General features: G+C 42.0%; 1 protein-coding gene across 2 annotated transcripts in view; it reads right to left on the bottom strand.

Annotated features, from left to right (window-relative positions):
- The window catches only part of Il16 (interleukin 16), a 121,123-nt gene that overhangs the window by 22,417 nt on the left and 73,401 nt on the right, over positions 1–25,305 (bottom strand). For both annotated transcript variants that reach the window (XM_040274556.2, XM_005320207.5), the window contains exons 4-10: positions 24,334–24,476; positions 20,488–20,598; positions 17,081–17,195; positions 6,745–6,818; positions 5,733–5,949; positions 3,065–3,182; positions 568–700 (exon numbers count right to left, since the gene is read on the bottom strand). In XM_040274556.2, coding sequence (XP_040130490.1) covers positions 568–700; positions 3,065–3,182; positions 5,733–5,949; positions 6,745–6,818; positions 17,081–17,195; positions 20,488–20,598; positions 24,334–24,476 — 911 coding nt within the window. The remainder of the gene's footprint in view (positions 1–567; positions 701–3,064; positions 3,183–5,732; positions 5,950–6,744; positions 6,819–17,080; positions 17,196–20,487; positions 20,599–24,333; positions 24,477–25,305) is intronic.

Here is a 25,305-nt window from a genome sequence, read left to right as displayed (position 1 = left end):
ATGATAAGTTCTTTTATGACTCTGAACTTTGCATTCCTACTACCTGGAATGATCTCCTTCAAATTTTTTGGAGAAAACTAGCTTCTAGGATTTCTTGCTTCACAAACCCTTCTCTTCAACTTAGTACTTACCCCTCTGTATCGCACTTATTTCTCTATCAGTCTCTTTATTGAAACTGTGGGCTTCTGCGGGACTATGTACTGTGAACTTGTACATAGTTCTGTCCTTGGTGCTGGGCTCCAGACACTCTCATAATGGGTACCTACTAGATGCATGAGGAAATGAATCTCTTGCATATACTAGCTGGGACCCCAGGTCTCTATCTTCTTGCCTCACAGCTTGTAACTCAGTTGCAAGACGTTTCCTATGTTGAAGCTCCTGATGTCTAGGATGTTATTAATGGACCTCTGATAAAACTATTTGGTTTATCACAAAAAGTTGGGATGGATTCTTGAAGATTCAGTTCAAAACATAGCCAGTAATGTTCTGTTTTCATTTATTTCTTGTTCCAACTTGGTACTGGAAGAGTGAGCGTGAGAAGAAGAACATAACCCAGTGGGATGTTACCTGTGGGTCTGGATGTCGGCTAACGATGATGGGCACTGGACCAGGATTACAGTGACTCAGGATCGCATAGACTTCATTGAGTGTCATGCAGTGCACAGGGGAATCATTGATTTCTACGATCTCATCACCACACCTGCAAAAGCAACACCATGAAACCATCAGAAAGCTAATGAATATTGACATCTGGAAGGTCGCTTCTCTGGGAGACCTAAACATCGTATCAATAAATAGACCTCCCTGACTGCTTGACCAAATATCAGAACAAGGTAGACCAAAGCACAACCACAGAGTACCCAATATTCCATACCCAGAGAGCTCCAACATGAACAAAGTTTCATCTGTAACTTTGTTCCTTCTTTTCCCATTTAATCACACTCAATCAGGATGAGGGCAGGGGTTATCTGAACTAACTGATGGACTGGTCAACCATGATGTAACCCATTGCATCTCCTCCTTGGACCTTAGTGTTCTCACACATAGAATGATTTCAAGGAAAGATTGGACAGGATGTGCTGAAGAGCAAAGAAGAAATAACTGGGTAGGAGATCAGTCAAAGTTCTTGCAAAAAAAAAAGTCTAAAAAGCAGCTGCTGGAACTCATTTTAGCTTTAAGGTGGGACAGGAGTTACCAGCAACTGCTCTGGTTTAGATATGTGTTCCCCAAATGTCCTTATGGTAAAGTCTTGATCCTCGGCCTGGTGATATTGGGAGGTGATAGAACCCTTCAGAAGTGGGACCAAGTGAGAGGCCTTCTGGTTACAGGGAAGGGAATTGCCTTCCCTTCCCTGTAACCAGATGACACCCTCCCATTCCTTTCTCTCTTTTTCAAATCTCCATCCTGAGGTGAACGGTTTGCTCCACCTCATGGTCCCTGCCATGATGTGCTGCCTCACTACAGGCCCAAAAGCAATGGGGCCAATCAGACATGAACTGGAACCTCCAAACTATGAGCCAAAATAAACCTTTGCTCTTATAAATCGATTATCTCAGGCATTAGTTATAGTAACAAAAAGCTGACTAATGCAGCTACCTAAACAGAAAAAGAAATGAGGTAGGAAAGATAGGGGTCATTGATTCATGGAAGATTTGTGCAATCTACCTTCTTTCCCCATCATAGATGACACAGAATGTGAAATAGTCTCTGATACATCCTAGCTGGGAAATTGATACTTTATTTTTTAAATAAAGCAGCAAAGAGTGAATCCTTTAGGCATCACAGGCCCTTCCATCTGTGTTACAGTGACACAGCTGCGCTATTGTAGGATGATAGCTGCAGCTATAGACAATTTGTAAACATATGTTTATGGCTTTGTTTCAATAAAACTTTATTTAAAAATCAAGAGGTCTGCAATTTGCATTCTCCTGGCCTCATTCCTGGACCAGGATGAGAATACAGGTTCCTGTGCTGATTTTCCTATTCCCTCTGTTGTGGTCTGCTGCTTCCTTCTCCTATATTTCTGCTGAGCAGGTGTGCTTTCACCCTTGCTAAGAAAGCACACAATTTATTTATGTGACTAAAAATTACTGTCATCAAGCCCCAAATGCCAAGGAAAATAGAAGTTTCCTGAATAATTCCACTGTAGGCCTAGGAGGGAGATACTCTCTGTTAGAGGGTATTAGGACAAAGGCTATCACCCTGACTCTGCTATTATGCCCCGTGCACCAGCACAGAGGCTCAGCAAATCAGCTGTCACCCTCCAACAGTAGCAGTGTGTCTCTAATTAGAAATTCCATCAAGGACTTGCCTGTATACTGCAATTCTAAGAAAACTTTAAAAATAGGGCAGAAATCTCTTGATTTAGCAAAATGCAAATGCAATGAAAGAAAATGTACTATATACAAATATTAGAGTGTGTATGAAGTATTATAACAAGTTGAATGGAGATCAAATATTTTGAGAAAAATCAGGTTACTTATTGAAAAGAAAATTTAGATTTATATTTCTCTTAGAATTTATCTGTTAAAAAAATATGCCTGGAGTGCCTGAAAATATTTTGTTTATGCCAGCAAGAAACCATATTTATGCAACTGATTTGCTCAGAGAACTGCTTTTTCTATATAGAGCTCACGGGCAAACCTTGGAAGCTCCTATTTATGACACTATGATTTCTATGCTAGTTGAATCTGAGTTAAAGTGTGCTTAGTTCACTTTCTGTTGCAGACTGATATTCTCTGAGGTTGGCTTCTTAAACTGTCACATGCATACAAATCCCAAGGGGTCTTGTTAAATGTAGATTGAGTCAGCTGGTTCTCTCTCTCTCTCTCTCTGTCTCTCTCTCTCTCTGTCTCTGTCTCTCTCTCTCTCATGCTGAGGATTGAGCCCAGGGCCCAGATGATGTTATGTCATGCTGCTGGTCCAGCCACTTTGAGAGCCATCTCTGGGCCATGCCTATGTCATTCTAAGCATCAATCTCCAAATCAATCTCCTGACATTCCTAAGTAGTTCTTCCCTCTGCTCTAAGTCAGGGAGCTATTCAAAACCATAAGTGAGGACATACCGCAGTCGTCCATCCAGATGTGCCACAGATCCTGGCGAGAGAGTATGAACAAAAATGCCCGAGATGCACTGGAAGTAGGGGACACTGCACAGGCCGATGCCCAGGCCAACGCCAGCCTCTGCAAGGCAGAACAGGGTGAGAGGCGGGAGACTGTGAGCTTCCCCAGGTGTGCACTAGTCTGTTAGGGGCCACCAGCACTGTCTATCAGGGTCCCTTATTTATCATGACATTCATTCCACCCACATTTGTGGTGCATCCACTATGTATAGGTACTGCTTAAGGTTCTAAAGTGACCAACAGCAATTTCAAGTGGGGAAACTCTAAACAGAAAGGAGGGAATGAAAAAGAAAGGGAGAAGGAAGGAAAGGAGGGAGGGAGGTATCCAATAGTGAGGAGTATTATGCAGAGAATCAATGGGGAATGTGCTATAAGGTATCAGGATGGTTACTATGGGCCTCAGAGGAGACAATGTCGTTTAGGCTAAAATGTGGATGACAAGAAAGAGCTAGGAATGAGGAGACAGAGCAGAGCATTCCAGCAAGAGAAACAGCCAATGCAAAGAGCAAAGGGTGAGAAAAAGCATGCCGTGTTGCAAGTTCAGGAAGGGCATGGTCAGTCACAGGAGCGAGGCATGAGATGACGAATGACAGGATCAAGAACTGGATTAAACAAGGCTTTGTAAGCAAGGGCATCACTGAAATGATGCTACTCCATACTGCAAAGACACGCCATGGGAGAGCTGTGAGCAAGGAAGTGTCGTGACCTAACGTCTTTTGTTGCAAATGTTGGAGAAAGAACTATGGTGTTCAAGAGGGGGAAACATGGAGGCCAATGGAGTGGCACTGCTGAGCAAGACAACAGTGGCTTTGACTTCACCACTAATGAAGAAACAGAAATCTATGTGTGTGAAATATCTGTTGAAGACCAGACTTGCTGAGGGATGAAATATAGGGGTTTCATAAATAAAAATCAAAATAACTGAATAGATGATGATGCTGTTTACCACAACAGAAGTCCAGGGAGGACAGCAATGATGAGGATGAGGACCCAGTGTTCAGTTACACCCAAGTTGCACTTGTGATGCCAGGAGGTATCTGAGCCAATCTGTGCAGCAGAGAGTGGCCCAAAAACCATGCAGAAAGAGGGACTAAAGTTAAAAGTTTGTAGCAACATATAGGTGGTATTAGGGCTATGAGGATCCTACAGAATACAGAAGGGGAAAAACGAGGGGGTTGCTGGAAGGTGACAGGATGGCCACTTCAGGTCTCACAGCAAAGACCTGGAGAATGAGAAGCAGTCAGCAGGAAGGACTAGATGGAGTGGTCACAGAGTGGAAGGAAGACCTCCTCAGTGGTTTTTCTCATGTTTTACAAAGCACTTTCATGAATACTTTTACCTTTTTGATTCTGGTTCTCCCAAAAAGCCACCTGAAGGATGTCATGGGCCATTGTTAGTGACCCTATTCTACAGGTAAAGAATTTGGGCTGTGACATGAGCCACCAACACAGGTCAGAACCCTAGATGAGCTTCCTGACTCCAGCAAGAGTTCTTCAGCTTAATGGGCATCAGAATCACCTGGAGTCCTTATTTAAAATATAGATTCCTGAGCCTCAGCCCAAACATGGCTGCAGCAAAATCTGTTGAGGTAGAGTCTAAGAATAAGAGGCGGCTTATTTAAATCAAGAAGGCAAAGACCCTCCATACAGGTGCTTCTGATACCAATAATCAGAGGAAACACCACTCTGAAGCCATGCCTACTCAGAAAACTCCCTGCATGAACCCTATTCACAGCACATCTGCACTCACCCATATGCACCTTGCACTTCTCTACAACACGGCGCCAGGCCTTGGCACACAGAGATGTCTGAGTCTTCCAGGAGCTCCCAGTACAGCAGGGGAGCTAAGACATACATCAGGCAAACTCCTGTGCAATGAATTAATTCCACACCCTCTTCTCCTCTCTCTACAATTCATCTCAATCCATCTACTTCTCTCCAAAGCAATATTCCTATGCTCAGACCCAAATGGCTGGATGCCAAGTACTCTAATGTCATCACTCACTCTGTTCACCTTGCTTTGGCCATGCAGACCCTCTCTCTGTTCCTAGAACACATGACCCCTCTGCTGGAGCTCAACTCTGTGACTAGCTGCCTCCTCTCCATCATTCTGGTCTCAGCACAGTTGAACTTTGGTAGAAAGGGCTTCGTGGGCCCTCTGGGGTTTGCTAGCCATGGGCCTGTGGTGACACAATGAATGGCTGTGACTCTCAAATGTCAGAACTTCAATTCTCTTGTCTGGGTAAGAAAACAGGGGCCCAGAGAGATTAAGTGACCTGCCCAAGGACACTGAAGATATTAGCTGCAAGGCTACAAAGCCTGGTCCCTTATATCCATTTCCTTCCCACCACTTATCTATGTTTGTTTTATTTTCTTTCCACCACTGTAGGACATATTGACTGGAGTTGGACAGTTTGTCTTGAGCTTCTAGAAGCAGATAACTCAGCCTCCTACTCAGCCCAGCCCAGCAACAGCCATGGGGTCTTCTAGTTGAGAACATCCTGCCCACCCTGAGCTGATTCCAACAGGGAAGCCTGAAACTCAGCCAGGTATGGAAACCTGGAAGGAGGCTGGGCGACGCTGGCAGAGCCTCCAGTGGGCTGCACTCCTACCTTTCTTCAGGGAAACCTCTACCATGACTCTGTAATTGGGTTTGGCAATGCTGGCAGGAGACGCAGGGCTTTCCAGGGCAAAGAGGCTGCTGTCCTTGGCGACACACGTGCTGGAGCTCAGGGAGCGGCACAAGGGTGGAGACAGGTGGCTGCCCAGGGCAGGGGGCGCTGTCAGGCGGGTCCTCACAGTTAGGGTGAGGAGCCCTTTCTTGGCTTGCTGAAAGAAAAGGGAGAGTGTGACAATACCCAGCAGCAATGCCGGGGCGGGTGAGGCAAACTGTCCTTCATGAGTGACAGTAATAAAATACTTTATAAAGGAAATGCAGCTCAATGTGTGTGTCATATATAAACATGTGTATTATTCATATATGTGACATATATGACACACAGAAAAGTACTGTATCACGTACCATACATTATAGGCTACATATAATATAAAACATCATGTATGATATTGCATTATAGCATTGTATATAATATTTATGACACATCCAGTATTATATATTATATGTAGTATATAATAAATGTCATATACCAGATATACATGCATGAGTACTACATATTATATATTATGTCCAGTGTTTATTATGCTATATATTACATAGCATATAAGCAGACACATAAGTACTATATGTGTGTGTGTATATATATATATATATATATTCACACATAGATATGTGTATACAAAGTAGTCTTAAGTTGAACCAACTAGATAGAGACTCAAAAATATCTTTAAGTGATGTTTTAAAACCCCCAAACATATTTTTAAATATATGAGTCTAAATACATAGAGTATTATGCATACTGTTTTAACAAAGCTTTCTACATTTTAATTAGTTCAAATATTCCCCCAAAACAATCCTGATTATATTCTTATTTTCTGAGTAATGACATTTTAACACTGTGCTCAAGAGCAGCATCAGCTGGGGACCCTTCATGTAAAGTGGGGAGCAGATGATGCGGTTGCCTGAAGGCCCGGGGGTTTGACCAGATGTTAATTAGAAACAATTACCTTGAACTTCTGCAAAGCATCCTGATGTGTTAATCCAGCCATTGATTCGCCATTGAGCTCCAGAATTTCATCACCTGTTGAGATAAGCAGAATAATTTTGTCAATTACAGTTCAAAGTTCTTACTTTAAACTCTGGTCTTACCACTGCCGAACCTTTTGTACAGGGAAGAACAATTTTGAGAGGCAAGATCAGCAGTGGCCTAATCAGGTCTCCTTGCTTCATATTCACCCTCCCTGCCTCCCTGACTCTCACACCTTTGCTCCCATGTATCATTTTCAATATGATCTTAATTTTCACAATGGTCTATGCAGTTAAATGCCTGGCCTATGCCATTTTCTCAACTAAAATGTACTTTTCTTACCTTCTGCACCCAACTCTCTTTTAACCTTTCAGCCCCTGTCACCTTTATCCTTTTTTTGTATTTTGATTTTTGTTTTTGTTTTCGTAAGGCTCATGGCACCCTGTACCTACCACATCATAGCACTTGTCACCCTGTGTGGTAATCAGTAACCTGCAAAAATCATTCCCTGGCCAGGGTGACAGATCTTGAGGAGAGGGACTTCTTCATATTAGATGATAACCCAGAGCCAATTGTGGGTAAGGTCAACAAAATGCTCAATAGATATGGGTTAGATGTGGTATTTCCAGAATGCAGTGTGGGCCCCACTTACAGAGGAAAAAACAGCTCAGAGAAATCCCAAGTCACAAAGTAAAGAGAATTAGGACTTGGATCTTTCAACTTCAAGGATTTTCTTCCTAACAGTATACCCCTAGGATAATATTTTTTTCTCTATCCAGAAGTCTATTTTTATGTGAATGAAAACCACTTACTCCCTTTCATTCAATTTATTCGACATACAAACAAGGAACACTTTCTCTTAATTCCACACTGTGCTGAGCAATTCAAATGCAAAGGCTATTTTACACTGACTTTGCTTATCACCAATTATGGTTCCAGTGTATATAATCTATACATTTGCTCTCATTGTTTTAAAGATTTTTTTCCTTTGTCTTTGATATTCTGCAGTTTCACTATGATGTTCTAGGGCAGAAGAAAATCCTCTTCTTCCTCAAGCTATAGTTTCATGATTAAATAAATTCTGGAAAATTTACTCTCTTTGGGTATTATTCTTCTCTTTTCACTGTTTTTTTCTAAAATTTCTATTGGATATATTTTAGACATTTTGCTGTGTTCTCCCTGTCTCTTTAATGCTCTTCTTTGTTGCTCTGTGTAGTCTCCTGGATAATTTCTACTTCACTAATTTTTCTTACAGATGCATTGAATCTGTTGCCTCACCAATCAATTGATACTTTATTGAAATTATGCTTTAAAAAAGAAATCCAGAAACCACTTTTTTCACATTAATTTATTTTTATTTGTGTTCTGTTTATTCCTTCCAGTTTATATTGCTTCTTTTATCACTTAAAATCCTTTAAACAAAGTAATTCTATTGCCTCTTTTATATTATTATATTTTTGAGGGCCAATATTCCTCTGTGTTATTTCTTCTGACCCTTCTGATGAAATATGTAATCCTTATTGTAAATTTATTTTTCAGAGTGTTTCTGTTGTCCTGTGGGATTCCCATATACCTCAGGTCACCCAGTTTTTCCTTTATTTCTACTAGGAACCCCTAGGGAAAACAATTTAATATTGATTTCCCAGATTGGGGATTTATGTTCTCCACAGAGACTATAAATATGATCTTTGAGACCACATATGATACAGGCATTGATGTTTATTTCCTTGTGAGAGATGTTTTCCCCACTCAAGTGTCATGGGCAACCAGATGTGGTGGTGGATACCAGAGACTCAGAAGGCTGAGGCAGGAAGCTCATAAGTTTTAGGCCAGTCTGAGCAACTCAGTGAGACTGTCTCAAAATAAAAAATAGAAGAGGCTGGGGATGTAGCTCAGTGGTTGAGCACCCATGGGTTCAATGCCCAGTACCATTTTAAAAAAAAATCATGAGCAAAGTCAAGTTTCCTTATTGCTTCCCTGGGGCCTGTTGGCCTTTCATGAGTCATATCTCTTTTAGTCTCAGGGCTTTGTGCAGATTCTCAGAGCTCACATGGACCCAAGGACTCAAATGGGAACAGAGGACACATCCCTTAGGGTCTGTAACAGTCCAGCAGCCCTCTGGGCCACCACATCATCAACTCTTGAGTTTGCCTTGTTTGGATCTAAAGCTGCTCTTTGCCTTCTGGCAGCTTGTCATTCCCATCTCTTTCCTTTGAGTTCAGATGTATTATTTCATCCAACATATCTATGTGTGGCCATAGAGGGTGGAGGCACAGTGGAAAGTATTGGTTTGGGGGGATTGGCTTATTTCGTTTAGCATAATATTATCCAACTCCATCCATCAGCTCAGCATGGCAGGTCATTGGAACCAGAGTAAAAAAAAATAGAATGACCCAGCCCTTGTCCTTGTGAGTCTTCAAATCCAGGAGTGACAACAGACACATTAAAAAAAATGTTGAAAAGTAATTGTGTGCTGAAAAAAAGTTAGACAAAGAAAAAACTGCAGCATGTCCATTCTTAATTATGTAAGGAGCTGAACCCAACACGGTCATGTAGCCCAGTTCTGTACTCTTCTGTCCTTTCCTTATTGGGACATGTCCAGTGAGAATTGATCTGCCTTGATTTTGCCAAATACATCTTACACAATAATTTTTTGGAGCGGGCATAAGGGCTGTTGTACAGCCTTGATCTTTACAACAAACTTTTGTCCCCACCAGTGTATCCCCCCATGGACTCAAGAGTAGATTTGGAAACTTCACTGCTGGAAAAAAAGATCACAAAAGGCAATTTGGCCAATTACTTGAGGCTTGAACCAGGGACTACACACTATCAGAATGTCTCGGCTCATTGAAATTCTTCATTTTTTTTATCATTGCCATTAACTATGGGAGACAAATACCCAGGAAAATACAAGGACCTTGGATTTGGGCAGGCTTGCACTCAGGGAAGAAAAGAAAATACAAAACCATCTTTTCTTGTGACGTCAACTTCTCCCTGGTACTATGCTTAAACCCAAACAAGTAAGAAAATGAAACAAATAAGGCCATCCCCTCCAGATTCTGATTCCACTTTTCTTACTTTCTCTCATTGGCTCCTATTGTCTGCCTACTCTTTTTTTAATGTTAATTATATATTTATTTTAATTAGGTATATATGGCATCAGGATGCATTTTGATTCATTGTATGCAATTGCAACACAACTTTTCATTTCTCTGGTTGTACACGATGTAGTGTCACACCATATGTGCAATCACACATGTACCTAGGGTAATGATGTCCATCTCATTCCACCATCTTTCCTGCCCCCATGTCCCTTCCCATCCCTTCTCTTCCTTTTGCCCAATCACAGTTCCTCCATTTTCCTCATGTTCCCTGCCCCATTATGGATCAGTATCCACTTATCAGAGAGAACATTTGGCCTTTGGTATTAAGGGATTGGTTTACTTCACTTAGCACGATATTATCCAACTCCATCCATTTACCTGCAAATGCCATAATTTTATTCTCTTTTAATGCTGAGTAATATTCCATTGTGTATATATACCACAGTTTCTTTATCCAGTCATCTATTGGGGGCATCTAGGTTGCTTCCACAGTTTAGCTATTGTGAATTGAGCTGCTATAAACATGGTTGTGGCTGTGTTACTATAGTTATGCTGTTTTAAAGTCCTTTGGGTATAGACCCAGGAGTGGGATAGCTGGATCAAATGGTGGTTACATTCCAAGTTTTCTAAGGAATCTCCATACTGCTTTCCAGATTGGCTGCACCAATTTGCAGTCCTACCAGCAATGTATGAGTGTACCTTTCCCCCACATCCCCAACAACACATTTTGTTGTTTGTATCTTCATAACTACCATTCTGACTGGCATGAGATGAAAGCTCAGTGTAGTTTTATTTGCATTTCTCTAATTACTAAAGATGTTGAACGTTTTTTCATATATTTATTGATTGATTGTATATCTTCTTCTGAGACATGTCTATTCAGCTCCTTAGCCCATTTATTAATTGGGTTTTGGGGGTTTTTAGCATTAAGTTTTTTGAGTTCTTTATATATCCTGGAGATTAGTGCTCTATCTGATGTGTGTGTGGCAAAAATTTGGTCCCCCAAAATGTATGGTCTCTCTTTACCTCATTGATTGTTTCTTTTGCTGAGAAGAGGCTTTTTAGTTTGAATCCATTGCATTTATTGATTCTTGATTTTATTTCTTGCACTTTAGGAGTCTTGTTAAGGAAGTCGGAGCCTAATCAGATGTGATGAAGATTTGGGCCTACTTTTTCCTCTATTAGGCACAGAGTCTCTGGTCTAATTCTTAGGTCCTTGATCCACTTTGAGTTGAGTTTTGTGCATGGTGAGAGAGAGGGGTTTTGTTTCATTTTGCTGTATATGACTTTCCAAGATTTTAATTGGAATTGCATTGAATCTGTATAGTACTTTGGGTAGTATGGCCATTTTGACAATATTAATTTTGCCTACCCAAGAGCATGGGAGATCTTTCCATCTTTTAAGTTCTTCTTCAATTTCTTTCTGTAGTGTTCTGTAGTTTTCATTTTAGAGGTCTTTCACCTATTTTGTTAAATTGATCCCCAACTATTTTATTTTATTTTTAGACTACTGTGAATCTCTTTCAGAGGATTCATCACTGATACATAGAAATGAATTTGATTTAGGGGTATTGATTTTATATCCTACTACTTTGCTGAATTCATTTATTAATTCTAGATGTTTTCTGGTGGAGTTTTTTTGGATCCTCTAAGCATAGAATCATATTGTCAGCAAATAATAATAGTTTTGAGTTCTTGTTTTCCTATCCATATCCCTTTAATTTCTTTCATCTGTCTAATTACTCTGGCTAGAGTTTCAAGGACTATGTTGAATAGAAGTGGTGAAAGAGGAAATCCCTGTCTTGTTCCAGTTTTTAGAGGGAATGCTTCCAGTTTTTCTACATTTAAATGATGTTGGCCTTAGGTTTAGCATGGATAGCTTGTGTTAGGTTTAGCATGGATAGCTTGTGTTGAGGTATGTTCCTACTATCCCTAATTTTTCTAGTGTTTTGAACATGAAAGGGTGTTGTATTTTGTTAAATGCTTTCTCTGAATCAATGGATATAATTATATGATTCTTATCCTTAAGTCTATTGATGTGATGAATTACATTTATTGATTTCCATATGTTGAACCAACCTTGCACCCTAAAATGAACACCACTTGATCATGCTGCACTATTTTTTAAATAAGTTTTTGTATTCTATTTGCTGGAATTTTATTGAGAATTTTTACATCTACGTTCACCAGGGATATTGGTCTGAAATTTTCTTTCTTTGATATGTCTCTGCCTAGTTTTGGTATGCGGATGATACTAGCTTCATAGAATGTGTTTGGAAGGGTTCCTTCCTTTTCTATTTCATGGAATAATTTGAGAAATATTGGTATTAATTCTTCTTTGTAGGTCTTGTAGAACTCAGCTGTGAATCTGTCTGGTTCTCAGCTTTTCTTGGTTGGTAGGCATTTGATGACATCTTTTATTTCCTTGCTTGAAATTGATATGTTTAAATTGCGTATGATCTCTTGACTCAGTTTGGGGTGATCATATGCCTCTAAAACTTATCAATGTCTTCAAGGTTTTCTATTTTACTGGAGTATACATTTTCAAAGTAGTTTCTAATTGTCTTCTGTATTTCAATAGTGTTTGTCATGATACTTTCTTTATCATCATGAATTTTAGTAATTTGAGATTTTTTTCTTTCCTTCTTCTCATTAGGGTGGCTAAGGGTTTGTCAATTTAGTTATTTTTTTTTAAAGAGAGGAGAGAGAGAGAGAGAGAGAATTTTTAATATTTATTTTTTAGTTTTCTGTGGACACAACATCTTTATTTTATTTTTATGTGATGCTGAGGATCAAACCCAGCGCTCCGCGCATGCCAGGCGAGCACACTACCGCTTGAGCCACATCCCCAGCCCATCAATTTCTTAAATTGTTTATTTTATTTCAATTTTGTTGATTTTTGCCCTGATTTTAATTATTTCCTGTCTTCTTCTACTTTTGGTGTTGGCTTGTTCTCTTTTTTCTAGGGCTTTGAGATGTAATGTCAGGCCTTTTATTTGTTGACTTTTTCTTCTTTTAATGAATGAGCATTAATGAATTCATTAATGCAATGAATCTTTCTCTTAGCACTGCCTTCATAGGATCCCAGAGATTTTTATAAGTTGTATCAGAGTTCTCATTGACCCCTAAAATTTTTTTTTATCTCCTCCGTGATGTCTTTGTTATTCACGCAGCATTCAATAGTATATTATTTAGTCTCCAGGTACTGGAGTAGCTTCTATTTTTCATTTTACCATTGATTTCTAATTTTATTCCATTATGGTCAGATAAAATGCAGGGTAGTATCTCTACTTTTTTGTATTTGCTAAGAATTGCTTTAAGTCATATGGTATATTTTGGAGAAGGATTCATGTGTTGCTGAGAAGAAATTGTGTTTGTTCATTGATGGATGGAATATTCTATATATGTATGTTAAGTATAAATTATTGATTGTTTATAGAGTTCTATAGTTTCTTTATTTAGTTTTTGTTTGGAAGATCTATCCAGTGGTGAGAGAGGTGTATTAAAGTCACCCAGTATTAGTGTGTTGTGGTCTATTTGATTCTTGTAGTTAAGATGGGTTTGTTTGATATACATAGGTGCTCAGTTGTTTGGGGCATAGATATTTATGATTGTTATGTCTTGTTGATGTATGAAATGTCCTTCTTTATCCTTTTTCACTAACTTTGGTTTGAAGTTCACTTTATCTAATATGAGGATGGAAACCCCTGCTTGTTTATGCAGTCCATGTGAATAGTATGCTTTTTCCCACCCTTTAACCTTCAGTCTGTGGATGTCTTTTCCTGTGAAATGAGTCTCTTGAAGGCAGAATATTGTTGGGTCTTTTTTTTTAAAAAAAAAAAATCCAATCTGCCAGTCTATGTCTTTTAATTGATGAGTTTAGGCCATTCACATTCAGGGTTATTACTATAATATGATTTGTATTCCTGGTCATTTGGGTTTATTTTTGGCTTTTAACTTGACTTGGTTTCTCTTCTGATTAGCCTTTCTTTTAGTGTAGTTCCTCCCTTTGCTGATTTTCGTTGTTGTTTTTCATTTCATCCTCCTGGAATATTTTGCTGAGAATGCTCTGTATACTGGCTTTCTTGCTGTAAATTCTTCTAACTTTTGTTTAGCATGAAAGATTTTTATTTTGTCATTAAATCTAAAACTTAATTTTGCTGGATATTAGACTCTTAGTTGGCATTCCATTTTCTTTCAGAGCTTGGTATATGTTGTTCCAGGATTTCCTGCCTTTGAAAGTTTGGGTTTTAAAATCGGCTTAGATCCAAATTGGTCTCCTCCTTTATGTAATTTGATTCCTCTCTCATGGCTTTTAAGATTCTATCCTTATTCTGTAAGCTAGGCATTTTCCTTATAATGTGCCTTGGTGTAGATCTGTTGTAATTTTGAACATTTGGTGTCCTATAAGCCTCTTATATTTGAATTTCCAATTCATTCTTCATGTTTGGGAAATTTTCTGATATTATTTCATTGAAGAGATTGTGCATTCCTTTGGTTTGAATCTCGGTGCCTTCATCCAACCCAATAAATTTTCAGGATTGTATATTTTGTCTTCATTATCTGACATTCTGTCTTCCAAGTGATCTAGTCTACTGGTGATGATTTCTTTTGAAGTTTTTATTTGGTTTATTGTTTCCTTCATTTCAAGGATTTCTGGTTGTTTTTTTTCCCAAAATCTCTCTTTCTTGAAGTAATCTTTTGCCACCTGTATTTGCTCCCTTTACCCTTTGTTGGTGTGATCAATGAATGCCTGCATTTGCTCTTTATTTCTTTGTCAGAGTAATTAAATTTTGCCTGTCTTTTCTCTTTTATGTCATTCTTTAATTCACAGATCATTTTAATTATGTACATTCTGAACTCCTTCTCTGACATTTCATCAACTCTTCTGTCAATGGATTCTACTGTTGTAGTATCCTGGTTTGTTTGGGGAACTTTCTTCCTTTGTTTTTTTTTTTTTTCATGTTGTCTATGTGTCATCCTTTCTTGCAGTGCAGATCTGAGATATTACAGTTTCTAACCTACAATCTGGTAGTGTCCATGCAGATTACCTGTACCTCACTTTGGTATTGTGCTTCCAGTCCCCAGCCCATGTCCCCAGATGGATGCTACTGAAACTAAAGGTGGTGGCAGCAATAGCAGTGGTAACTCAAGATGGCAGTGGGGGTGTCCCAAGATGGATGCAACCACTTCCAGAGATGGGGCCTAGGCTCCTGAGTGATTTGGCTGGTGGGTGGTCCTGGACCTGGGCTCCCTCACAGGTCCATAGGGACAGTCCTAGGCCAGGGCCTGGGCTCCAACATGGGTTTCTGTCTGTGAGGGTGGTCCTGGGCCTGACCTGGGCCTGGGCTCCTGTCTACCTACTCTTGATGTAGCTATTTCTCTAGAATTGTGACATGTCTGTATCTCCTCTCTCTTTTCCACTCAGTTTTTGCTGCTTTCACTCACTGTGTAACTTCAGTTATTTCCAAAATTTTGATGACCCTCAAATTCAAATTCAATTCGAATCCTTCCTGAGCAGTAGCCCAAATTTTCATTGGCCTAATAGACAGCACCACCTTGTGGTCACCTGGGCACATCAGTCTTCTCTCTGCAGTTTGGACCTAAACATCTTCCCACTGTCTCCTCTTCCTCTTCCTCTTTCTTCAGTTGACTGAGACCAGAAACCTTCAAGTTTCCCCTAACCCATCCTTCACTTATTGCCTCTCTTGTCAGGCGCTGTCACTTCTCTCATCTGTCCCTGCCTCTTCACAGGGTTACTGCCTTTGGGCAGCCCGTAGGAGCTGAGCCTGGCTCCCCCACTGGCCTCTTGGCTGCTCTTCCCACTTCTGGTCTCCTGCCAGTGCACTGCATCCTACAGTCTGAGAAGTGAATCATCCAAAACCTCTGTAGCTGATCCCTCTCAAATGATAAAAAGCCTTCAAAGGCTTCCACTGCCCACACAATGAAACCCATATGCCTAATGCTGCATCATGTTGGGGTTGGCAAACATTTTCTGTACAGAGAGAAACAGTAAATATTTTCGTCTTTGTGAACCATACAGTCCCTGTTACAGCTACTCCATGCTGCCCTTATAGCACAGTGGAAGCCAGAAACGGTAGGTAACTGAAGGGACATGACTGTGATAAATGAAATTTATATTTTATATTATCCTGAAATTTATATTTCATTTCATTTTCATAGGTCACAAAAGGATTAAAAGCAGTTTTGAATTTTTTAACCATTTAGAAATGTGGAAATATTCTTTGCTCGTGGTGTTTTGGCCAATGGGCTACATCACACTACAGTGTGCATGCCCTGCTTTAAACAAGTCAGGCTATTCAAGATGGTTAGGCTGCCAACATAGCCTGCAGACATTGACCTTACAGGGAAAAGTGATTCTGTGAGGTCACTTCTCTTCAGATCCCCAATAGGTAAACCAGTCCCTGGCTTGCAGTGGCTCAGTCTGCTCCATGGCTTCATACGTTGAACTTTGCCTCCTAGTGAGATCCAGAGAGCTCCTTCGGTCAAGCCTATTGCCTAATAATCCAAATATGACTGTGGGTAGAGGTGGAATGCTATTTCTGCCCTCTGGGACAAGAAGACAGACAGCTTTGTTCCCCAGGTTGCTCACTCTGGGATGGCTGAGAGCTTTTGTTCCATGGAGATAAGTAGGAGTTGGGAGGAGACAGTTGCGGGGCATAAGGGTGGTCAGAGGGGGTGGTTGCCACATGGTAGACTATGAGCCCTTCAAAAGAGGGGCCATGTTTATTACTTTTATGTATTCTTAGACCCCAGTACTCTGGAAGCTCTCAGAGAATATTTACCCAACTCATCTGTTAGAAGAATCGAACCTGGTTTTTCCATACTCATAGGTTAGGGAATAAGAAGGGAAGGAAGGGGATGGCAGTGAATCCCAGCAATTAAGAAAGAACCTTGGAAAGACAGGGAAGGCAGCACAGAGCAAGGTAAGGAAGGGGAGGGAGAAGACCAGCCTTCAGTCCCAAGCTGGCAACAGGACTAGCTGGGAGATGATGGTGCCAGGCTGATGGGCCATCATGATGGAGTTCTTGGGGGAGAGTCCCCACTACCAGCAGAACCTGGCATCCACAGAAGCTGGGTTCTGAGTGCTCAAGACACGTTTTGCATCTCCAGTGTCCTCTGTAACTTTAACAATTCTGGATTCTGCTTTTGATTTCTCAACCAGGGTCTCATAAGGGATAGGAAATCTACCTTCCTGTAGCCTTCCATCAGCCGCTGCAGCTCCCCCTGCAAAGATGGTTTTGACATAAATCCCAATGGGGCCATAAATGCTGTCCTTTCCCCCAACGATGCTGAAGCCGAGGCCCTGGGGAAAGAAGAGGAGAAGGTGGGATTCAGGAGGGTTTATGCTGCTCCCTGGGCAGATGTTTCTAGAGAGCATGCCTTGGCCTCAACCAAGGAGTCAGAAAGGGAGGAGGCACCTTTAGTCTCATATGTCTTTGGGATTAACAAAGGAATGGGAGGCTCAGTAGCATGCCATCCATCTGGCCTGAACGGTGTCTGAAGTTCTCACATAAATCTGATGCTTCTGACACTAAAGGAGGCTGGGTGGGGATTAGACCCTAGCTCTCTACCTTTCCATTTGGTGACTGAAGTCATATCACTTCCTGCTTGTCAGTCTCAATTTCCTTTTCTTTTTTAAATTTTATATTAGAGCATTATAATTATACATAATAGTGGAATTTGTTGTGGCATTCATCCATGCACACAACATACTTTGGTCAATTTCAGAACCTTCCTTTTCCTCCTATCCTCCCTACTCCTGTTCCTTTCTCTTCTACTGGTCTCCCCATCTTTTTTCATGAAATTCCTTCCTCTCCTCCTTTTTTTCTCCTCCTGCTTTCACATAAGAAAAAAAAATGTGTCCCTTGACTTTCTGAGTCTGGTTTGTTTTGTTTAAACACAATGCTTTCAAGTTCCATCCATTTTCCTGCAAATGACATAATTTCATTCTTCTTTATTGAACCTGAAGTTCCCTGTTGTAAAATGATGATGATGTTACCTAACCCACAGGTAGGTAATTCAAGCACAATGTGCTTCAAACAACATGCCTGGAAACAACATTGAGGACATCAAGGACAACAGCAATAGCAGCAACTTACGATGGGAAAATTGTCCCTTCTCCTACCAAAGGCCCCCTTGTCCCCTTTCTGTTCTGCCTCCCACCCCTCTGCCTCTCAAGGACATCACTTCAGTCATGTGATCTCCTGCCTGAAACTATACTACTGTCTGCAGGTCATTCCCACAAGTTGACAAACACATCCTGGAATGTGCAGGTGGCTCTGGGAAGAACCTGGGGCCTAGCAGACATCTTCAGTGCAGAGAAGATCAGGTGTAGGAGAAAGAAGGAGGGAATGAGGCCTACAGGAGGAAGAGAAAGGAGAGAAGGTTTGGCTTCCCCTACAGACCCACCAGGGAGGTAACCAAAAGACTAAGACAGACCCAGGGAGCAGCAAAGGAAATTCAAGCACAATGTGCTTCACTTTGCTAAAGAAAACTTCTTGGGCAGGCTTAGCTGATCCTCGAGGTACTTGTTTCCAGACTATGAACAATCTGAAGGCATAAAGTGAAGCTTATTTGTCAGTGTCTGGCTTCTGGCAAGTGATCGAAACACACATCTTGAGGAATAAAGCCAGGTCTTTGGGTTCAACTCACCAGGGTACCAGGTCATGGCCAGTAGCTTGGCTCCTAGACACACTCAAAGTGAATGGAATAGCAGCACTGCTATTGGCAATTTATCTCTGTCCAGCAGCTGCTTGGAACTGATTAGTAGCATTCCTCCTGGACCATGGTGACGATGGCCTGTTAACCATCTTCAAGATGCCACAGGCCATGAGGTGAGCCTGTACTTTCCAGGAAGGCCATTGGTCAGGGTGCTGTTCGAAGCTTCTGGTGAAGGTGATATGTGTTTCAGGATGACAGGGATAAATATTACCTAGAGTAGCACAGCTGACCCGGCTTGATCCTGGTTGAAATTATTGCTCTGGACAGGATAATGGTGAGAATGGGACCCAGGGGTCAGGGAGTCCAGGGCCATTGTCTGGGTCAGTTGCTTGCTAACCATGTGACCCTTGGACAGGCCCCACAACCTACCAGACCCTTAGTCTCCACTTCTATAAAAGGGAGATGCTAATGGGGTTGTTGTGGGGAGTCATGGGGTTCCCTCACAAAGCACTGAGCACAAGGCCTGGGTTTGGGTAGCTGGTTTTATTGTCTGACTTGATTCTGTCTCTGCCTCCATCACCTACCTGTCTTTCTAGCTCTGATTCCTCCTCTCCTGATCTCAACTCCAGCCTCACCCCTACCTGTCATCCTTGCTATTGATGAGGTCATAGGTGTGTAGACTGTATAGCTGGACATGGTAGGTCTCCCTCATTTCTGAATGTATTTCCTCTGCTTTGTTTTCCAGGCGTCTGACACCAAATAACATATCTTATTTCATCCTGGGGCTCCATAAAGATCATTTATTGAATGTTATTATACACCAGGATCATCTAAACCACTTTTGGTCATCTTTTAATGAGTTTAAATGCCCTTTTCCATTTTGCTTTCTTTTGAGCATTACAAAAAACAAATTAAAAATCAACTTTTCAAAAAGTACTTCTCTCTAAATTCAAGGAGAGAAAGTGTTGTGATCGACTAATCAGAAGGTGAGGCTGTTCAGAGTAAACCACAGAGGAGACGGTTACTCCCTGGTGATCTGAGGGGCACTCATTCCAGCATTCCTCACATCTGGACCTTTTTGTTATTCTCTAAGCTCCCAGGAGTGAGAAGAAACTGGAGACAGAGGGAAAGAGGAGTCAGGTGCGTGGTGGAACCCTGCCCTTGAAAAACCATAAGCACTGCTTAAATCCCTTCCTCCCACCACACACCAAAACCATATTAGATGGACTAAAGAAACCAGGCTTTCATTAGATCAGCACCTGGGCATCTTGGGTTAGTCCAAGAACTTTTATGCCTCTTCTAGATATTTTAGAAACATGTCAACCCCATGCATGAGTATGTTTGGGGTCAGCACAAAGGAACATTTAGGATGCTCCTCCACCACCAATACTTCTTTTTCCCCTTTGGTATTCCTCAATTATAGGGCAGAAATCAGCATGATGTCTCAGCATTGATGGAGAGCTAAAGTCATTTTGATACTCAGGAAGCTCCCACTAATAGCAAAAAGCAGTATAGACCGTGGAATTACCCACACATAGCTGGTGGTATACATATTTTTAAACTTGTATATGAGCCCAACTTTCTTCTTCCAACATCTGAATTGTAGAGGTGAAATTAGGACCCATAAATCTATGTAAAGGATTTGGGTTTATGCAACAGATAAAAAGAGGCCTGAAAAATATCATGCCAGGAATGAATTAGGGAATAAGCGTTGAAAGTGATAAGGCAGTGGGTGGAGAATGGTGTCCTCAATGAGAAAAAAATGATCACTTCGTCTAATGAGAAGAATGTGTGTTGCTTGAAACTCAGCTGGCTCTGAGTCCAAAAGACAATTTTTCTGACTCATGGGGATGCCTGATTAGCCTGTTCCCATCCTTCCCTCGATGTAGGAGGTGCTGCTCCAGGACTCCCTGTTGGTAGTGGTCGTTGCTCACCTTGGCCTGGCCCTTCATCAGCACGATGTTGGAGATGACCGAAGCCTGGAGGCCCCCAGATGGCTGCCCAAGCTGAGCTGTGCTCAGTGATCGTGTTGGTCTTGAAGCGCTCTGCAACAAGGAACCAGGGCAGGCAGAGATGAACCATGTGGAACAACAGTACACACCTCCCAGGGAAGGCAGAAGACCCAGCCAGGGACAGGAGCCAAATCCCCTCTCTCCCCAGAGCCCACTGCACAAGAACTAGAACATGGTTAATGGAATCTGGCACTCTGGTGGGCGGGGGCTGGTTCCAGGAGCCCGAGGAGCCAGCTGTGCTCAGCCTGTCTCCCAGCAGCAAAGGCTTAAGGTCACAGATCACACTGCCCCAGGACAAGTCCCCAAAGCCAAGGTCCAATTGTCAGGGATGAGCTCTACAAATGGTATTCAATTCAAGAAACATTTACAGTAGGTACTGGGTAGTGGCCCAGAATGCAGAAACCCAAAGATTTATAAAGTTGGAATTTAAATTCTTGGGGAGGAAGACAGGTGGTTAGCTACGTGCACAGAAGCAAAGGATGCTACATAGAGGCATATTGTGCTCCAGGGAGCTGCCCCAGAGAAGGCAGTACAGCTCGGTGATTAAGAGGGTGCTCTGGAACCTCCTTGCCTGGATTCTTTTCACTGCTCAGTCAGTTATCAGCTGGTGACCCTAGGGAAGTAGCTTAGGCAACTGTCCCTCAGTTTCCTCCACTGTAAGATCATGGTTCTAACAGGGCCTGCCTAAAGGTGTTGTTTTGGAGACTAGTTCTAGGAAAGTGCTTAGAACATGCTTCATAGATGCTTCTTATTGCTACTGGCTTCTTTTAACCTTCTATGACCTAGAAAGACTCTCTGGGGCTTCCTGTATGTCAACCAAAGTGAACACAAGTTGCAAATATACCAGGCAGTTAAATGGTTCCTACTCGCTGAGCTCTGGGATGCTGCAAGGTAGGACCAGGAGCCTAGGCTGCTGTTTCCTGGGCAGACTCTGACCCCAGAGTACCTGGGCAGAGGAGGCAGGAGAGCCATGGAGGAGAGCATGGGCTCTGAATCTGCTTGTCTTCACATCCTGCTGCTCCCCACCCACTGATTAGGTCACCTAGGAACACCACTTAATTTCTCTGAGCCTTGGTTTTGTCACCTATAAATGATGGATATTAAAAGTACTGACCGGGGCTGGGGTTGTTGCTCTGTGCTAGAGCACTTGCCTGGTATGTGTGAGGTCCTGAGTTTAATCTTCAGTACCACATATAAACAAACAAATAAATAAAAATAAAAGTTCTTTGACAAGGAAAAAAATATTTTAAAAAAACTGCTGACCTGTTTGAGTCATACTCTCTTGGTTTTATATCTCTCTGGATGACAATTAAATAAAAGAATCTACATAAAACATGACTGACAGGTAGAAAACCTAGGATGCAGGTTTGCTCATTACTGTCACTGCCTGGACAACCAGCTCATCTTCTCTCAGTGCTCTTCCTCTTGCTGACTTGCAGCTGCCCACATCTAGTTGGGTGAACTCCCAAAAGGTACCCACCAAATAAGTCCTGTAGCCCTAAGCCCCTCCCAAGGCTGTGGGCCCCACTTTCCCTCCCTCCTTTCTAGAAGCAGCTCCTCTCCTCTCCATTGCCCTTGCAGTGCTGGTTTGAAGACAAATGAACTGCATGTGGGCATCTGTAATAGCTAATTTTATGTGCTAACTTAACAAGGCCATGAGGTTCCCAGATATTTAGTCAAACATTCTTTTTTTTTTTTTTTCAGTGCTGTGGATCAAACCCAGGGCCTCACACATGCTAAACATGTATTCTACAATGACGCTACATCCCCAGCCCTTTTAAATCTTATTTTGAACCAGAGTCTCAATAAGTTGCTGAGCTAATCTCAAACTTAAAATCCTCCTGCCTCAGTCTTTCAAGTAGCTGGGATTTCAGGTCTATGCCACCATATCTGGATTGTTCTGTATGTTTTCAAGAGTGTTTTTGAATGAGATTAACATTTAAATCAGCAGACAAAGTAAATTACCTTTCCTGATGTGGATGGGCCTCAGTCAGTTAGTTGAAAGCCTGAAGAGAACAGAAGCCTGACACTCCCTTAAGTAAGAGAATCCATCCTGCCTGAACACCTACAATCTGTGGCAGCTCTCCTCCTGCCCTTGGACTCCAGCTGAAATATTGGTTCTTCCTGGGTCTTAAACCTCCAGAACTTCAGTCAGAAACTATACCATGAGCCCTCCTGGGTCTCAGACCTCTGAACTTGGACTTGAACTAAACCTTTAGCTCTTCTAGTCCCCATAATGCCTTCTGGGTCTCCAGCTTGCTAATCCATCCTTTAGATCTTGAGATTCACCCACCTCCATACTTACATGGCCCATTTCTTATGATAGATAGATAGATACATAGATAGATGTATGATAGGGCCCCTTGATGCTTTGGATTAAACATTAAGGGGTTGGATGTGGCCCTTTTGATGCTCTTCAACAAATCTTTCCAGACAGCTTCTACCAACTGACCTGTAGCCCATCCATACTGGCCAGATGAGCCTCCTGTTTCCAGAGGCTGGAACCCTAAAGTATGAGCCATCAAAGATAAGAGGCCAACTTCTCAGGAAGTGCCTCCCTATCAGTATCCTAAGCCTTAAGGATGAGTACTGGTTGCAGATGTTAGATTTTAGATGGCTCCAATGGGCTTCCAGAAACCCAGAGGTTGAGAGAGATCTCAGCTCAGGGAGTCACTTTGAAAGCTATCTTCTTCTGACACTGGGACACCAACATGGCCAGTTTGCAAGTGAAAAATAATGATCTAAGGAAGGGAAGGGAAAATAGAAATAAAATGTACTGAGCATCTACCATGTACCATGCAAGGAATCAAACAAATTGGACTTTGGAGCCCATCTTTGGAGAGCCCATGGTCAGCTGGAAGGTCAGGCACTAAAACAAATGGCACTAACAAGCCAAGCTGGTAAACACTGTGAGAGAGATACAGGCACCTCTTGATGAGCATTTAAAAAGATCATGAGGCCCATGCAGCTGGGGGTACCTGGAATGCTTCCAGGCAGGGGAGGTGTTGGGAAGGTTTGGGGGCACTATTTCTAGTAACAGAGATGAGAGAAGGGACAAGACACTACAGACAGAGGACACTGTGTGATATGAGTGGCAGCATGAGTCACTGAGAAAATGCTCAGGGAAAGGACAGGAGGGGGCGTCACAGGCAGGAAGGAGTGACATGTGCAGAGGACACTGTGCTTTGTGTCTGTTCAGCTCCCAATCTGCAAGCTGATGTCATGTAGATGAGAAGGACATGGACTGCCACACCTGTTTGCACACTGTGAAATGGGTCTAATCATGTGTTCCTTTCTCAGCTTGTTTTAAGAATAGTGACAATGTTTATAAGGTAATCCTAATCATAGGATGCATAGGCTTTGGAGTCATAAAGCTGACTTCAATCCCAGTCCTGTTACTTATTAGCAATGTGAACTTGCATAAATTCCTTAACCTGTCCAAGATGCAGTTCCCTGGCCTACCGCTGCGGATTATTGTGCAGATGAAACAAAGGGGTCCACATAATGCCTTATGAGCCTGCACATAAGGAATTTTACTACCTATTGCTTCCTAATTGCATAGAAGTGGCTGCAGTTACAAGTTCTTGGCACGAGAGGGAGCTCAATAGATGTCCATTCCTAGTGTGGTTCTTTGCTTAATGTGATTGAAGACCCTCTTCTGGGCAGGACACAGGACGCAGGACTACTGGGAAAATTTCTTCAGCCACTACTAACATTGGCCCCTCCCTTTCCTCCCAATTCCCCAGCTTCCCCTCCCTTTCTTCTTACCGCAGCCTTTCCTGCTGGACAGTCCAGTTGTTGAGAGAGGGATTTCCGGTTACTACACAGAGAATAAGGCTGTCTGTCAGTGGAAGCTGCAGATTTCTTGGTCATTGGAAAATCAATTTCTCCTGTGCAATAGGGATTAACACCTAAACCAAGAGAGGAAAAGCAGGCAGAGATCATTTGTGTTCTCAAGATGAAAAGCTCCATAAGGAACAAAATCAGCCCCCACTGAACCCTCATTAGCCAGGGCTGATACAAACATAAACCCTTTAGCATCCAGTAACAGGTGCACGATGGGGAGAGATGGCTGTTGAAGACCTGGGTGGCATTTTTATTCTCTCTGTTCATGCATCCCTTATTGCAGGGTGCAATGAAAGATCAACTCAGCAAGAGTTCACATGCATCTCCTGCATGTCAAGCAGCAAGGAGAGAGAGGGAAAAGGCCCCAAGTGTCCCCAGGACAGGTGGATCTGAACCAAGGGTGACAAAGGGGAAGACCAGGCAGGGACGGGGAGGATTAGGGGATCCTCCAACCTCCCAAACAAGTCATCTACTTCTGTACACGAATTCACACACAGGCATGTGCACACCTCCCACAAAGAGATGACTCAAATCTTTGAGATCTAAAAAAATGCAAAGAATTCCGCTTCCTCTTCTTCGTGGGAATTCCAGACTTCATTTCGCCCAACCAGGAACTCACTGCATACAACTGCATACAGTTGGAAAACCCTCACAGACTATCTGATTTAACTCACACTTGTCTGAAGCAGCATGTCCCAGCTGAAATACAATTGGAATTTTTCTAGCAGCCATATTTTTAAAAGTTAACAGAAACAGGTGATGCTAGGCACAGTGACACACTCCTGTAATCATAACAATTTGGGAGGCTGAGGCAGGAGGATTGCAAGTTTGAGGTCACCTTCAGCAACTCAAAATTTGAACAATTTTTAAAAAGGGCTTAAAAAAAAGTCAGCG

Source organism: Ictidomys tridecemlineatus, chromosome 5, assembly GCF_052094955.1.
Source record: "Ictidomys tridecemlineatus isolate mIctTri1 chromosome 5, mIctTri1.hap1, whole genome shotgun sequence".
Classification (NCBI taxonomy): Eukaryota; Metazoa; Chordata; class Mammalia; order Rodentia; family Sciuridae; genus Ictidomys; species Ictidomys tridecemlineatus.
Note: the sequence above shows the minus strand (reverse complement) of the source record. Positions and strands in the feature narration are given on the sequence as shown.